This window comes from Danaus plexippus (genome assembly GCF_018135715.1).
Source record: "Danaus plexippus chromosome 29 unlocalized genomic scaffold, MEX_DaPlex mxdp_37, whole genome shotgun sequence".
Classification (NCBI taxonomy): Eukaryota; Metazoa; Arthropoda; class Insecta; order Lepidoptera; family Nymphalidae; genus Danaus; species Danaus plexippus.
In genome coordinates this window covers 1,588,277-1,605,669 of record NW_026869858.1, presented here as the reverse complement: position 1 = coordinate 1,605,669, position 17,393 = coordinate 1,588,277, and the positions used below count along the sequence as shown (strand labels likewise).

Here is a 17,393-nt window from a genome sequence, read left to right as displayed (position 1 = left end):
AACTTTAGTATCCTAATTCACTAAATTATCCTGCAATAGCTACCCGCACCTGCGAGAAGTTCTGCTTTTAATCAACATATAGGTACCTCATTATAGAAACAAGTGTGGCACAGTCAGAGGATCTCGTAACTAAGTCTCTACATTCGTGCCTTTTATATTATTCCTTCCTTAATCTCTATGATCTTACACAGAGCTACATTATCTATAAAGGAAATGGAATATTTTTTAATATTATAATTTATAGATGCCTAAGTACGTGGACTGTCGTCACTTGGGTCCTTTCTTTGTCTGTTCTTCTTTATGATGTGATTGCTTTTTTCGTAACAACGAAGATTTAATAGTAAATTATTATCAACTGGGAACCAGCGCCGGCTTCGCACGGTCTCTTTACAAAAAATATAAAAAAGCTTATTTAATTTTGAGAATTATTAAACTTATATTGTGGTAACTGATGTAGGCTTGAAAACGAAGTCATTTATTTTGATAAGACTTAGTACCGTATTTATGTTAATAGCTTCCCAATAAACGCTTTAGGAATGCCAACTTTTAAAAGTTGTAAAATGGACATAGTATGTTATCCTTAAGGTATAGACATATGCCGCAGCGGACTTTTCGGTAGACCTATATAAGATACACAATTCCACCATATGTTATTTTGTTATATCCCAAAGACTTAAGGAAGCGTTTTCGTTAAAAGCTCTCTTACACGATACATTAAAGGACCGCCTCCCCTTAAGGGAAGCGGTCTCGGAAATGAGAGGGGGCACCATGTCGGAAGACATGGCGAGGCTGCAGGCCCAAACTGCGCGACTCCTCGCACAGGTGGCGGAACTGCGCCGAGAGATGGAGGAGTTGCGCCGACAGGCCTATCGCCGGGGCGAGATGGACATCGCTAGCCATCATGCCAGCTTGTGGAAGAAGTGTCACGGAGGAGTCTAGAGTCTTTCGGTACTATTCTGAATGCCAGACTGGCCGGGCTCGAGGACCGCCTTCTGCCCGAGCTTCGACTGCGCCCACCCCTGGGTGCGGAGAGGAACGATGCAACACCAGCTGAGATATCGAAGAGGAAGGGCTCAGAGCCCCAAAAGGCAACAGCTCGCCCGACTTACGCGGATGTGGCGGCGAACACACCGAGCTCCGCTGCCGTCATAACGACACCGCCTACGCCAGCCGATAGAGAAGGAAATCAAAGCGGCCATCAATGGCCGCTCAAGAGGCGGCGCAGCGGAAAGAAGGGGCTACAAAAAGTCCCCCTTCCCCCCGAGAACCCGCACAATACAGACGGCCCACAAAAGGCGGGTAAGAAGAAGTGAGTGGCTACTCCAACCAAAGCCACCCCCAAAAAGAAGAAGAGGAAGGTGAAGTTCCGCTCACCGACCACCGCGGCAGTCTCACTTACCTTAGCGGCGGGCGCTGCGGAGAGGGGCGTGACATATGTCGACCTCCTGACCCAGGCTAAGGCGGCGATCGACCTGGGGGAAATCGGTATCCCCAGGCTCGGTTTCCGCTTAGCTGAAACCGGAGCGTGCGTCCTCACCATAGACGGGGTAAGAATCCCTCATGCCGCGGTTCTGTCCCCCACGTGGCCGGAAGTCTTACGAAGATTTCCACCCCTTCAAAAAAAAAAAGTTTTGGTGATCTTGCTTAACTACCTCCACTTTGAGAGCATGGGATAAGGCATCTTACTTACTTACTTGCAGGTCGCGAATGTCGTCAACGAAACCTTGTACCAGGTTTATATCGACGCCAATCTATTTTTTTTTTGTTGTCGGTTGAAAAGCAAGTACTGCCTCGCTCTATTCAGTACCCCTACTTTTTTTTTTATATCCCGAGGAATGTGCTCAACACATATCAAGCCCTGCGGGGCCGGGGTATTGATTATGTGGGGATGGTTAAAACCACCTCAGAAGGAGGCAGCCCGACCCACTAAACCCCGGTGAGTTCTTGTGCTCCGCAAAAGAACGGACGAGGCCGCGGGATCGAAAAACGCATCGTAGCCTCGTCAGCGGCTGACCGTACCTGGACCCACTGCTGTAGAAGTGATACTACACTTTGAATATTTTCACCTCCGGAACCCAATGGAGGCGCACAATAGCCGAGGACCTTAGATGGAAGTAGTGGTGGCAGAAAACCCCCGTCCGCCACGCATTAGTCCTCTCTGACGACGAAAAACTCTACGAGGCTACTGACGTTGCCATGTAGGCTCTACGTCGTCGGCCCACTCGACTACGACGGGTAGGGAGAGAGTTACGTTTTTGCTCCCTCTCCCTCTCTGCCGCCTCTTTTGCAAGCATTATCTTTTCGGCGTATACCAACACGGCTTGCCAACTCTCTTCATTGCCGACCATTGAAGCAATAAGAGCTGGTAAAGAGAGGTCGGGCCCAACGATTTGCACAAGACCCGCCCGAAACTCGTTCCAGGCAGGACATATCTGTCGAGTATGTTGTGCTGTCTTCTTCAACTCTACAGTGATGGCAGGTGGTTGTAGGCTCTTTTTGTACCACTTGACACAAATACCGACCGAAACAACCGTGCCCTGTCAGCAATTGTGTCAGACGGTAGGTGAGAGAGCCAAATTTACGGCCAACCCACTCTTTCATCACCGGGCGTACAGCAGAGATTAGTTCCCGGCTCACGCGTGGTTGCAACAACCGCATCTCCCATTCATCCAGGACCTCCGCATGCGCCGCTCGCCTCCACTGAGCAATGGTTTGCGGCGACGGCTCACAGACATTACTATTTCGCGATGAAGAACGTCTACTATATACCGCCGCGAGAGCCTCAGCTTCCAGATCCCACGGTGGTACACCAGCAAGGACGCAGGCACCATCATAAGATAGCGTTCGATACGCCCGGACTACTCTAAGCGCTAGGATTCGTTGCGGACGTCGCAGTAAAGCCAAGCTGCGAGATCCCGGAGAGTCCACCCATATCGGTGCACCGTAGAGTGCCATGGAGCCTACGACGTTTATGTATAGATTCAGTACCCCTACTAGTTTAACCTTATCTTTCAAATGTCTGAAGAATTAAACGTTATTCGCTATGTGAACCTCAAGGATCCTACTTCTCTGGTTGATCTTAAGGGGAATGTTACGGACTTTTGAAGGCAGTAAATGGCATCTTTTTAATCATAGAACGTGCAAGCTTGACTCTTCTTGGGATTGAACTGAACCAGCTTATCTCTTCCGTAGACCTGCTGCAGGGAGGCTTCAATTTCAGATACAAGTCTCATTGTGCTATCCTCTACTTGTTCGCGAGGAATAGTTGCTCGGCAAATGTAAGAAGCGTCACCAGTACAGTCATCTGCACAGCACCGAATGTTGCTGGTCCACAGCATGTCGTTGATATGCTGAATGAACAGTGTGGGATTATAGCGCTAAGTCTTGAGGAGCGCCAGCGTTGATGGGCATGAGCTCCGAGCATGAACCGTCAACAATGACCGTGGCGACAACTATACTGGCGGTCACTAATAACCTGGTTATATTTTAGATGAATCAAAGTTGAGTATTGATGATTCGCTCTATCACCTTTAAGAGCAAGGGTGTATTTGCAATAGACCTATAATTAGTGGTCCTAGTACTGTAGGGTGTAGTGGTAGTAGTACTGTGGGGTGGACATTGGCCACTTTTTACGAAGACGGAAATTTACCATTAGCATAAAAGAGTAAGAATAGGCCCGTCAGAACCGAAGTTAATGTAGGACCTCATGACTGAAGCACAATAGCTGGAGTACCATCTGGACCGTCGGACTTCTTGACATCAAGCAACAACAGGGACAAGTCTCACCGATTCTGGGAAAGTGCTCCTTCTAGGCTTTGGCAATCTCCTTCTTGAAAGACCTGGAAGCATCATTATAACACTTGTTCAATTTGGAGGTCTCTGGATCCTTTGCAGCTAATGTCGCAGGCCAAGTTTAATATTTCAGCTGTTTCCAGCGTAACGCTCCCATACAGGAGTTACCGATCAAGGATTACGACTTACCACCTGTGCGAAAACCAGAGCTGGGAATGAAACATTCAATTAGAAAAGAATCCGCAAAGGTTTTCGCTCAGATCGAAGGATCTTCCGAAGAAAAACAAAGCTACCTCCAAGGGTAGACACATAGGACACATAGGTCTCCCAGGTATATGGGGAGTCGTTGTTTTACACTAATTGTGCCTCGGAGTGCACCAGGCCGTGATCAGATGACCCAAGAGGTGCATTGATGGACACCTGAAAGTAGTACGGGCGAGTGTTCAGCAGAAACTCTAATTAGGAGAGGATATGGTCCTCAACATCAGGGACCCAAGTGTACTCTGCTACCAGTTGTAGACGATAAGCCAAAGCAAAGTTATTTGCGTTTTTCCCTGCGTGGTCCTTGGCACATGATGCTAAACATTCGCCATGGTGAGAGTTAAAGTCTCTTAGGACAGCCATATTTATTTACATAGTAAATAATAGATGACGAATGCCCCAGATCTCCTGTTCTCTCTTTTTTCGATGGCCTTCTAATACCATTTCTACACTGCAAAAGCCGAATATATGGTCAAAGTTTATTTTCAACTTGACGGATGTAGATGAAAAATGATTTCCTTATATACTATGCAAAGTTTATTTTATCACTTTACATTTAACCCGAACTTTCAGTTACAGCAGCTTATGAAAACCGTAATTACGAGCAGACGTCATGTACCAATGTGTAGTCATAAACATTTTAGATAAAATTGACAGATACAGGTATTTGGGCGGGGAAATAGAGTAATTGTAACAAAAAATAAGAGGAGCTGTATTGACTAAGAGGCGAGTTGGCGGCGGGCGAGGTGTGGAGTGGTGTGATGTATCGAGGAGGGGAGTGGTGTGGTGAGGAGAGGTGAGGAGAGGTGTGGTGAGGAGAGGGGAGGAGAGGGGAGGAGAGATTATATAAAGAGCCTTTTTGGATGTAATTGTGCATTACTTTGTGGAATTGGAAATAAACCAGTGGTTAACCAAGAAGTCGTATTGTTTTAATAATTTTCTTTAAAGAGTCAGTTGTGTTTTGTAATTAAAGTAATAAATTATTGTTATTATCATTGCAAATTCTTCCAAACTCGTGACATGAGAAAAGATACTTCCCACCATACTACGACTACTGTCAGTCTTTTATACGCTAGCGCCCGATTCGGCATCAGGTTGAACAAATTATAAAAATTTTCAATTTTCCACTACTCTCAGTACTCAATATAAAAAATATCTATAAAAATCTTTTATATTCTTTATTTTTATATTATTTCTTTTATTGTATATAGTAATGAGGAATTAAATTGAACGAATATATCACATTAGACATAAGCTCTAAAAATATTTTTAATTTATTTCATTTTTAAATTACTATTTTCATTAAATAATTAGTACTTATTTTATAATCTTCAGCCATTTTTATATCACGTATTCTCAAATTTTATTAATGTCCGCAAATGTACATATTTAATTAGACCTATACTTCTATTCGTATACTTTTTTTTCTATGCTACGATGTCAAACTTTCCTATATTTTATGACAGCTGTCAAGCTCATAAAATTGGCGGGATAGAAGCGACGTGTCTCGGAACTGATAGAGTCGTAAACAAAAATAAGATGTTGTTACAGTAGTGTAAATTGCACATTGTGTTATGTCCGGAGTAAAGTTCTATGTTCTGGGAGGTGGACGATGGCGGGAGGTGGATATGTCGTCTGGTCTTGTGGAGGGCTGGGGGCCAGCGCGGTTCCTGGTGGCCCGCGGGGGTCGGCTAAGGGCTCAGCGGCGAGCCCCCGTGTTGAGAGGGTTACGGGCACTGGCGGTTGGCAGGCCTACCACCGTACATGATGGACCGATGCTCTCTCAGATCAGGTTTTATAATAAGACTCGATATCTCATACATTTTAACGAAACTGGTCAAAAGTAAAAAACAAGAAAATGCAGTATTGTTATCGCTAGCTTATAAATTATTTCCACTGTTTATAAAAGCTGTGTCTACTTCAAAAACTTTTAGTTTTTATACTCGAATAACCTAGTGGTAGAAGATAAACAGGAAACAGGATGTGACATAACCAAAGTTTGAATACTAATAATGTATACTCCTCGGCGAACTGCTTGTTAAACTATACAAACAATTTTACCACAGGATATAAATCACTCGAATTTGTGAAATATGTTTCAATTTATCTCCCCACTTAGTCTGGGATCAAACAATTAGTATCTGATTGTATGTGATTTTTCAATATTATTAGTATCTACATTTGACTTTTTACTTTTCTTATTCTTCTTACACTAAATGTCTCTGTATTTTGAAAGTGACTTAATTAAAACCTTTGCCTGCCGCTTACAACCAACCAAAAACAGGAGCAAAATTATAGAATGACCATAGTGTGCAGAGCTGGCACAGATAATACATAAATTATATATGGGGTTTAAAGAGTTTTATTTACAAAATGCTTATGACAATGTTTTTTCATTTTGCTTTTCTCTATAGAATGACTGAGTGACTGAAAATCTATATGAAGTTTTAAGTATTTTAATGTTGAGACTGATATTATAGGAAATGTAACAATTCCTATATATGTCATACAATCATTCAAACTGGTGTTTATAAAATATGTCTCAGAGAGACTTAGCATGTATACAAATGAATGAAGGTCTACCGTCTGTTCTAAATCTTATAATACATGGACCAAAACAAACATGTTCTGATTCATCTCTGGGTCATCTTAATTGATTTTAAGGGAAGTGTGACTGGCAGGCAGTGGACGTGAGGAGGAATAACTTGGACTGATTTCATTCAATCAACAATACATTTCTGTGTAGACAGTGCCGGGTGCTCGGGTACTAGCTAGTGTTACAATAACTTTGTCGGAATTCTTTCTGAATTTCATTGAGCTTGCTCCTAGTATACAATCATTTTATATCACTAATATGAATTTCTCTGTTGAGATGAACGAGATATCTATATCATCATCATCATCAGCCTATCGGAAGCCCACTGCTGAGCATAAGCCTCTTCTCGCAATGAGAAGGTTTGAGCATTAATCGCCACGCTTGCTCAAGACGGGTTGGCGATTTCAATCTTATAATTTGAAATTATAAGTCCAGGTTTCCTCACGATGTTTTCCTTCACCGTCCGTCAGTGGCGTCTAAATACTGTTAGAAAGTACATATGAGTATGAAAAATCACATTGGTACTTGCCAGGTTTCGAACCCGCGCCCTCACGCATGAGAGGCGGTCCTTTAACCTCCAGGCCACCACGACTCTTCACTCACGACCACGATATCTATATAATGCGTGTATATTGCAGATACGACACGGTCTCCAAACCGAAGCCCCGTCCCGCCCGCCGGCAGCTCTGCGACCCCTGTCACGTCCCATGCCACGCTCTGTGTCGTCCGCAACACTACGGGTGAATCCAACATAATATATAAATAATATGTTTTAACAAACTTTATAAATATCACTTTGAGTCCAACTCTTAAGTGAGACGAAAAGCCAGTGCACTGTAACGTCTTTGATAGCATCTGATTACACTCTTATGTCTTAAGGTGCGGTCACAACCCGGTGTACAACGAACAGGCGTTCGCACTCCCCGCGGCCGGTCCGCGAGTCTCACACGCCTCGGTACAGGCTGACCTCACACCAGACAGTCAGAGCAACCAAGATGGCCGACACAAGACCGAGGAGGCGACGCGGAGTGACAAGGCCGACACCTCACACGGAGCAAAGAACACCGAGATCAAGATCACTCACAGGACACGACATGACCGACGGCAGACTCGGGCGCGTAGCGACAGGAAGACGTGTCACTCGGAGGAGGAGCCGGAGAGCAAGAGGAAACGGAGGGAGGGAGGAGGGGGCGGAGTGTGCAAGGAACTGATCATTACCGAGGAGGACGTGCTGCTGTTGAGAGACTTCCTAGTGAAGGACGACAAGAACGTGTTTCAAGTAGACCTCGAGAGCTTCGACGCCGACGACGCGTACAAGAGGCGCGTGTTCTACAGACTGAACCCGCTCGTCAGCATGGAGCGGTGTGCGCTCACCGACACGAGGCGGGGGGAACGAGCCAGCCCCTCCACCGTCACGCTCAAGGACTTCATGTCCAACCTCGGCTTGAAGGAGGTGGAGTCGGAGCAGCACACGAGCTCCTCCTACAGGACGAGGAGGAGGACTCGGGGCGGCGGAGACGACAAGGAGAACAGGGACAAGGACATTCGCACCAAGACACGGGACGGAGCGGCCGGGGTGTTGAGAGACGGCTCGGGCAAGACGAACAGAGGCACGGACAGCAGACACGACCGGAGACAGGCGGCCGAGCACGGGAACAAGCGGTGAGGACAGGGGCAGGGACGGAGGCGATGGAGTACTGGACGGAATAGATTGATTTAATTCACGTTACACACGGAGATCGGCCATACACACGCCGCCTCACCGCCAGCCACACGCGACAAGACGTGACGCTCGCTTAATAAAGCTGTTGTGTTCAAGACAAGCCCGCCGCCATCCGCTCCGACTCTATTGTGTATACCGTCTTTGTTAGGACGTACATTTGTTCTTCTCCAATAGTGTATATGACCGTAGCGTCGTTCGCCTTTGTATGTAACGTGTGTGTGTGTCAGCGGCAGGGCGTGCCGGGAGTACAGCGCGGCGGAGGACGCGGCCATCGTGCGCCTGGTGTGTGACGGAGCGAGGGGCGCCAGGGTCAACGGCAACACGCTCTGGCGGGAGCTGCAACACGACCACCTGCGGCTGACGGGACACGGTGACCACTCCCGCGCACTACACACACTACACTGATATGTGTGGATCTTTGTTACGACTTAAGGCGCAAACCACTGAATAGATTTCAACGACGCTTTATATCGTAATATATAAATCATAAAGTATCCCTCCTCACAGCTGACGGCCCGACTGCTGCTTGTAGTCGGTAACTGTCGGCCAACACGTCTACTTATCAGACACACATTTACTCTGACAAAGGCTTGTTTAAGGAAAACTATAAAAAACTACAATATCTGAGACAATTTGTTTATTTAGAGGATGTAGGGGGGTTATAAGAGCAGACGGCGATTAGCTCACTTAGCAATACTGACTACTCCGCAGCCCGGTCCTGGCACTCGCTCCGTAACCGCTACCTCCGCTACGTGCTGCCGTCGCTGTCGTCGCTGGTGTCTCCGAGCGTGGCGTCCCGGCTGCGCGCCGCGGCGGCCGCGGGGGAGATAAAGCGCGGGTCGCGGGCGCGGCCGGCCGACAGCTCGTTCCACCGCGTGCCGGCGGTCACCAGCGCCTGGTCGCGCCGCCGCCGCTCCCCACCGCGTGAGTCCCCTCCTCCCCTTCCTCCCCCTCACACTACCTCCGACTCCTCCTCCTCCTCCTCCTTACTGAACACGAGCAGAACGAGCGGACGGAATAAGACTGAAGGTAAAGTAAAATACATAAGATTTATATTGTAAATAATATTGGAGTGTCTGTTTGTAAAACTGAATGTATGGTGCTTACACCACAATAACATTTTTTTACAATTTCTGTCTGTCTGTCTGTTCCGGCTAATCTCTGAAATGGCTTGATCGTATTTAACGGGTCTTTTATCGGCATTATCCTGAAATCTTGCGTTATGACGCGCTAATGGGGGACAGGGGGCGTGTGGTTACCTGCCGTTGCTAGTATTTAAATTAAAATTCTAATACATTAAAACAAACGAAGATCTGCTCGAGGCGACGCGGGACTCCAACCTACAACCTCTGGAATGTCTCGTTCGGTCGCTTCGCCGCTAAGGCTATGTGTCCGTCGTATCGAGACAGAGGCCACATCTTAAGTTTTCTAAGCTACGAGGGGTGATCAATAAGTAATGATAATCAATATGAAAAAACAGAACTATTAGATAAAAAAAAGTATTTTATTTTTCAACATAGTCTCCTAACAAGTTAATACATTTAGTGTATCTTTTTTCTAAGCCCATGATTCCCTTAGAAAAAAATTCTTTGTCTTGACCCTCCAAAAATGCCTCTACTGCGGCCATCACTTCACTATTGTCCTCAAATTTGTTGCCCCGGAGATGTTCTTTGAGCCGAGGAAAGAGGTAGAAGTCACTGGGAGCTAGATCTGGCGAATAGGGAGGGTGTTCGAGCAGTTCGAACCCCATTTCTTCAATGGCAGCCATCGCAACTGCGGCTTTGTGAGCCGGGGCGTTGTCTTAGTGAAACAGCACTCTAGCGCGCAGTTTACCGCGTCTTTTTGACTTAATAGCCTCTCGCAATCTTCTTATTTGGTCTGCGTAGTAAGAGCCTGTTATAGTGGCCCCCTTTTCCAAATATTCCACCATAATAATTCCTTCTGCATCCCAGAAAACAGACGCCATAACCTTTCCCGCTGAACTTGACACTTTGAATTTCTTCGGCGTTGGTGAGGAAGCTCGTTTCCAAGTCATTGATTGTTGTTTGGTTTCGGGATCAAAGTGGTGGACCCAGGTCTCGTCCATGGTCACAAAACGCGACAAAAAATTTTCCTTATCGGCCTGGAACTTTTGAAGATTCACCCTCGAAATGTCGACTCGTTTCTTTTTTTGCTCGTCAGTTAACATTCTCGGCACCCAACGCGCAGAGACCTTTTTTATATGCATTTCGTTGACAATGATTTTTTGAACGCTGCCATAGGAGATCCCAGCTACATGCCTTACGGTCACCCTTCGATCGGCCAACACGATATCTTCCACTTTTTTTACGATTTCTCCAGTAAGGGACGTGGAAGGGCGTCCTTCGCGATGTTCATCTTCAGTGGAGTTTCTGCCCAGCTTAAATTCCTTTGCCCAGCGTGCGACTGTGGAATATGGAGGAGCAGACTCCCCCAATGCTTCCTCTAAGTCGCTGTGTATGTCTTTGGTAGACATTTTTTTCAGGCAGAGGTACTTGATGACAGCTCTTATTTCATTTTTCTCCATTTTGATGTTTTCTCTTCGACAGTTCGTATTCAAATGAATGTATCTTCCGGTAATGGTGTCCTATTTATACAATTTTTTGAAGCTGAACTAGTGGATAAATAAGCAAGCAGAAAAAAAATAATTTGGGGTTTTGTGCGTTCTAGAAATACTCGATTATCATTACTTATTGATCGTATATTTTCGGAGCTGTCTTTAACGATGTAAGCAACAGATCAGCACTCTCCCGGCCAGTCGATGTATCTGTTTGTGTATAATGTAGGTACGGTAGTGCTCCGCTCCCGCGCCGTCCCGCGCGTGTCCCGCACGCCGACCTACGACGAACTCACGAGGAGATTCAACGAGCGACACGCACCCGACTCGGACTCGTCGGTGACGGAGCGCCGCGCCTCCCGGAGACTGCGCGCCGACCGCGCCGCAGCCCCGCATAAGGCGCACGCGAGGCGCCTCTACAGCCACGCCCAATGACCGATACTTATATCACATTTTTTTTCTTCATTACTTTTCAGTAAATTTATTTCAAAACTTAATATATTTAAAGCGATCTCTCTGCAGTTTTTGTCCTTACCGCAAGTCCGTATTCTCAACCTGCATACAACCTACGCCGTTACTATCAAGTGTGTGGTTTGAGGAACGCGTGGTAAGGCTACTGACTGACTCGGGATGAGTGTATGCCACTAAGTGTTTCGTTGTACTTGTAATTATGTTAGTGTATTGAATGTTCCAATAAACAAATAATGATCTATCGATTATTGATTCACGCCCTGCCTCGTTTCCAGACACAGGCACGGGTGTGACCGCGGGGTGCGACCTGGCACTAAACTTTACACTACTTAAAAGGGTGAAATATTCTAAAATATTAAAATTTTAACATCAATTATAATATATATTATAATAAAATAAAATGTCTCAATTTATTTTAAAAATAACAGTCTTAGGCCTCAGAAAAAATAATTTAAATTCAGTATACTGTAAGATCGTTGTCATTCAGACGATGCACAACACAGTGTCAGAATGTGACCGAGACTGAGGACGGGGAAGTAACACACACGACTAAAACGTAACTTGTATTTACACATGTACAGAATAAACAGAGATGAAACTCCTTACATAAAATTATAAAGGCGCCTTACACACATGCGGCGGATGTACGACAGTCGACAGTGTACCGTGTGTAGGACGCCTTACATAAAAATTCACAAAAGATATAATATTTACCTTTCCGGTAATATTTAAAATGAATTACACCTTAATCTATATATCGGATGAACACTGAACATCAGTAGAGTTGTCCAATAAAATATGGAAAGACGATTAGAAAGAATCGATTTTAAGTAACATCTAACGTATGTCATCACATCGAGACATCACTAGTCGGCCACGTCGCCTCTGCCGTCGCAACGAGCTCTCCATAAGGAAATGTCCGACAAAAAGCATGTAACAATAACACCTCACTCGATACTTCAGCTTCCTAAGCACAGCCTAAGTCTATATATAATGTATATCGTATCATGAAACAATCATTGAGGCAGTCCTATGTCCTATACTAAGTACTGTAACACACCATTACTGACTGTAAAGCACATCACAACACTAATTTATTAATTAAGAAGTCGGTCAAAACACCAAATAGACATTAACATCTGGCCGTGTACACGCACGCTTACTCATATGTGTACACGTACGCTTCCTCAGATGTGTACACGTACGCTTCCTCAGATGTGCACACGCACGTTTAATCAGATGTGTACACTCACGCTTACTCAGATGTGTACACTCACGCTTACTCAGATGTGTACACTCACGCTTACTCAGATGTGTACACTCACGCTTACTCAGATGTGTACACTCACGCTTACTCAGATGTGTACACTCACGCTTACTCAGATGTGTACACTCACGCTTACTCAGATGTGTACACTCACGCTTACTCAGATGTGTACACTCACACTTACTCAGATGTGCACACGCACCTTTAATCAGATGTGTACAAGCACGCTTACTCAGATGTGCACACGCACGCTTACTCAGACGTGCACACGCACTATTACTCGGATTTTCACACACACTATTACTCAGATGTTCACACGCACTATTACTCAGATGTGCACACGCACGCTTACTCAGACGTGCACACGCACTATTACTCGGATTTTCACACACACTATTACTCAGATGTGTACACACGCTTACTCTACGGAATATGTAGAACATATATTTATATCCCCATGGTATTATTAATCTTCTTAAGTGTCACATAATATTTAAACATAAATATCTCTCGTAATATAATTATCAACCTAGTTTAGAACACTCTCCCCCCCGGCCCCCCTCTACACCAGCTCTAGCACCTTAATGGCTCCCTGACTGTTGGCGGCGAGCAGCGCTGGTCTGTCCGCGGCTCGCCTCCAGCAGACGGCCGACACGAACTCCGCGGGCTCCTCGTCCCGCCTCTCTCGCTCCAGGAACCCGCGCACGGCGTCGAAGCGATGAGCCAACAGCGGCCGCGAGAGACCCGCGTAGTACACGTACAGCGCGTTGTTCTCCGAGCCGCACGCCACGTACTTGCCGTCGGTGGCCAGACCCACGAAGTTCTTCTCGTTGGTGTGTCCGGTGAAAGAGCGCACGCACCGCGGGGACTCCACGCGCCACAGCTTCAGCTGGGAGTCCGTGGACGCCGACACCAGCGTGCGGGCGTCCACGAACTTCACGTACGAGACGGCCTTGCGGTGGTCGCGGAAGACGGCCAGCGGAGCCCGAGGCGCGCGCAGGTCGTAGTAGTGCACGCAGTGGTCCGCCGAGCCGAACGCCAGGTGGCAGGAGGAGCGCGGGTTGAACCGGACGCAGCACACGTTAAACTTGGCCTCGAGCGTGGCCACCGAGCGCTCGGCGTTCAGCGCCCACAGCTTGACGCGCGCGTCGTCCGAGCCCGAGGCCAGCAGGCGCACGTCGGCGCGGTTGAAGTGCACCGACCAGCAGCGCTTGTCGTGCTCCTGGAGCGCTCGCGTACGCACGCCAGCCGCCGCGTCCCATACGCTCACCGTGCCCTCGTAGTCGGAGGAGGCCAGCACGTTCTTGTGGTAGGCGTTCCAGGACACGCACGATATCTTGTGGGAGCACTGCATCTCGGCGCACGGGTAGTGCACGTCCACCGCGTCCCGCACCACCGCCTCGAACTCGAACACTTTGATCCTCTTGGTGACTCCGGCGATGGCGAAGAACTCCTCGTCCTTGTCGAACTCGATGGTGGACACGATCGTTGAGTAGTTGATGGCGTCGCTGCAGTACGACAGCGTGGCCAGCGGGCGGAGGGAACGGTAGCGAGTGAACGCGGCGAGGTCTTCCCGGAAGGCCTCGAGTCCTCCGAAGCCGCCCTCGCCACCGCCGGCGCCGCTGCCGGCCGCGGCTCCCGTCCCGCCGACGCTGGTCGGCGGCGGAGGCGGAGCACTGGGTGGGGGCGGGTCACCCTCGGGCGCGCGTTGGTCTCCGGCGGCGCTGGAGGCGCGGGTCTCCGGGGCGGAGGCCTGCTGGGGCACCACGTCCGCATCCACCAGTGTGCTGGAGGAGCCGGCGGGGGGAGGACAGGACGGGGGGGCAGTGGAGGAAGAAGCCGTGGACGGAGGGGCGGCGGGGGCGAGCGGGGCTGGAGTGGCCGCGCCTGAACCGGGGAAATATAACTCGTCTGCGCGGTGGGCGAAGTAACACTGAAACAAATAATGCAGAAGAGATTAGATTCTTATTCGGTTCCTTGTCGTAATATTTCTTACCATACTTTTTTGCTACATCTTATGTACCTGCACAAAGTCATCGAAGTGTGCCGCGAGTCTCCGCCACCGCGCGGCGAGGGCGTCTCCCCCTCCCCCGCTGCCGGTCGCCGACGCAAAGCTCTCCTCCTCCTCGTTGGGGGGACTCCCTAACAAACACCATTATTGAATGAAATGTGTTGACAAGTCCACAATCGACATGACTGCTCTCTACTCACGAGGTACATCACCAAGTTCGCCAAGCCGCGGTCGTACATCCCTAAGGTCCCTGGGATCCGCGTCGCCGCCCAAACCCGCCGCCCCCGCCCGCAGTTCCCGCAGTACACCCGACACGTGCTCCATGTCCTGTACACAAGGACACGCTCAACACACGCTCCCAAATAAGAATATAAAACAAATATATACACGTAAATCACTGGTATATGGACCTTCTTAACGAGCGCGGCCTCCCTGGTGAGTTGGTCGAGCTGATGTGTTCGGTGCCTCAGAAGCTGCGCCAGGAACTCGTACAGCAGTCGGTGATGTGCGGCGGCGGACTCGGCCTCAAGGAGACGCTTTCTCCGCGTGAGGACGTCCAACATCCCCTCCACGTCGGGGAGCGCGAGGTGGCGCGCCTCCGAGGCCAGCAGGGCGCGGAGTCGGTCGGCGTCCGCGGCACTGGAAGGGGAGCCGGCAGCAGCGGGACCGCTCACGGCGGGTGGACGCGAGCGAAGCCGCCGGCGAGCAACTAGTTCGTTGAGGAGGAAGTTTGGGAAGTAGTGGTCCCGACCGGCGAGCGCCGCGCCGCATTTAGGGCAGCGCCGGTGGAGCTCCACCGACTTGGCGATGCAGGAGTAACAGAACGAGTGTCCGCAACGAGTCACGTAGGCCTCGTCGATGAGTTCAAAGCAGACTGGACACAACAGATCGCAGTCTTTGTCCTCCAGCGAGCCGCCAAGCCCACCCAGAGCCGCGGCCCCCGCGTTCAGAGCCGCCGAGCCCGACATCGTAGACCTCTAACACCAAACAGATATACACAATCACATTTCGTGTTCACAAATCACAAAACCACACTACTACGAGTCAGCATCATCAGTTTGATACAAAATTCAATAACCAAAGGAAAATGATTGAAAACATTATGAGGTCATAAAGTATCTTGATTACACTGGGTGCACCAAACATCTGTATCTTTTAATAAAAACAGGACTGGATTTCAATATTTCTTATTCTTAGAATTTGCAAAGAAAAAAAAACGCAAAGTTAATGAATATTGTGATACATTTTTTAAATATTTCTTCTTATTTTTAGTTGTTAGCGGTGGACGAGTGAACGACCATTTCTTTCTGAAGAGCCTTAAGGCTGAATAAAAATATCTTTGAGTGTTTGTTAAACAATTTCAGAAAATGTAACAAAGCAAGTAGTCAAAAGCTAGTAACATAATCAGATTATGACCTTTTTGATGGATGGTGAGTAAATAAATTTACGAGTTTAAGGTAAACAGGCAATATGGTACTTCCAAGTACTAAAGGCGGGGTTCAAGCTACAAAGAAGTGGTCATAATACCTTAAATATGTATTGAAACTGACCTCACGGTCTGTAAACAGTACAAACAAACTAAAGACTAAAACTGCTATATTAATATTACAAATAAAATAAATGTTTGTGTGTGTGTTTACATAATAAATAAACTCAAAAACTAAACTAAAACACCCTGAGTAACATAGGCTATATTAATTGATAGAAAAGATTAGGGATCCTTACTAAAACTTATAAAATAGTGCCCTAAAATGGGTTACTTAACATAAAAGTTTGTATAAATAGATAATACGGTACTGTATATAAATAAAACAAGCAAAGAACATAGATAGAGGAGAGAATTATGAACAAATCATATCCACCCAAGCAAAACGCCGGAACAGGCCACTAGGACAATCATAAATCTGTAGACATGATAGTATGGGTATAGGTATGTGAATGAAAACCTGGAAATTCTCCGACTTTAGTTTCACTGTGCAAGATCTTGGTGAGGATATGCCTGTGTTGTGTAGTTCTTACTACAGAATATATTTAGAAAAGAATCAATACTCACTTGGTGTGTAATGAAGTGTGTGATTCAACCTAATTAACGGGTCAAGTTGCAGTTTTATTTATATTATAATAATAACATACGTGTTCAGTAAATAATAACGCGGGAATTAAGGAATCGATGACAGCCGCAAATTTAAAGAACCAAAATACTAAGTGAGTATAATACTCACCGAATGCTCAGTGGTCAGCAAGCTGCTTCAAAACCATGCCCTTTGTATACGGCAGAGCGAGTTCTCTTACTTCGATGCTGTTCTTATGATCGAGGTGCTGAGGAACACTTCAGAATAATACATCAATTACTTTCTTGCTTAATATACCATGATACATAGAAACTATTTATTATATTTTGCTCGCTAGAAGCCAATGTCAGTTTAATGTTGTGAACGTTTACACTGAAACCCATCACTGAACCAAAAATCGCTCCATATTACTAGGACTACATGGAAGCGGAGCGTTCACCCCGAAATACGAATATTCTGCTGACATTTGATTTCAATGTTACTATTAGTTTGAATTTTTAATAACTCTTTTTTGTTCCTAATAACACAATAAAAATGTGTTTTCGTATACTAAGAAGTATTCAATAACTTTATATAAACGTGATGAGGTGTGTAAATTTATAAGTGACTATAATATATAGCAACA

General features: G+C 46.9%; 2 protein-coding genes across 3 annotated transcripts; one reads left to right on the top strand and one right to left on the bottom strand.

The window, feature by feature from the left end:
• Positions 1–5,518: 5,518 nt before the first annotated feature.
• On the top strand, positions 5,519–11,657 carry LOC116776769 (uncharacterized). Of its 2 annotated transcripts, none has more exons than XM_061529169.1 (6): positions 5,519–5,845; positions 7,288–7,389; positions 7,529–8,311; positions 8,606–8,742; positions 9,084–9,401; positions 11,177–11,657. In XM_061529169.1, the coding sequence occupies exons 1-6, from the start codon at positions 5,628–5,630 to the stop codon at positions 11,380–11,382; spliced, it is 1,764 nt and encodes a 587-aa protein (XP_061385153.1). In that variant the 5' UTR covers positions 5,519–5,627; the 3' UTR covers positions 11,383–11,657. The 2 variants fall into 2 exon arrangements, with proteins under 2 accessions (XP_061385153.1, XP_061385152.1); XM_061529168.1 differs by having other exon boundaries at positions 8,600–8,742.
• Positions 11,658–11,968: 311 nt separating this feature from the next.
• Positions 11,969–17,368, bottom strand: LOC116776934 (E3 ubiquitin-protein ligase COP1-like). Its single transcript, XM_061529167.1, has 5 exons — positions 16,919–17,368; positions 15,107–15,673; positions 14,897–15,023; positions 14,709–14,827; positions 11,969–14,618 (listed from the first exon to the last, which is right to left on the bottom strand). Exons 2-5 carry the CDS (start codon positions 15,662–15,664, stop codon positions 13,248–13,250), a joined length of 2,175 nt encoding a protein of 724 aa, XP_061385151.1. The 5' UTR covers positions 15,665–15,673; positions 16,919–17,368; the 3' UTR covers positions 11,969–13,247.
• Positions 17,369–17,393: the final 25 nt, after the last annotated feature.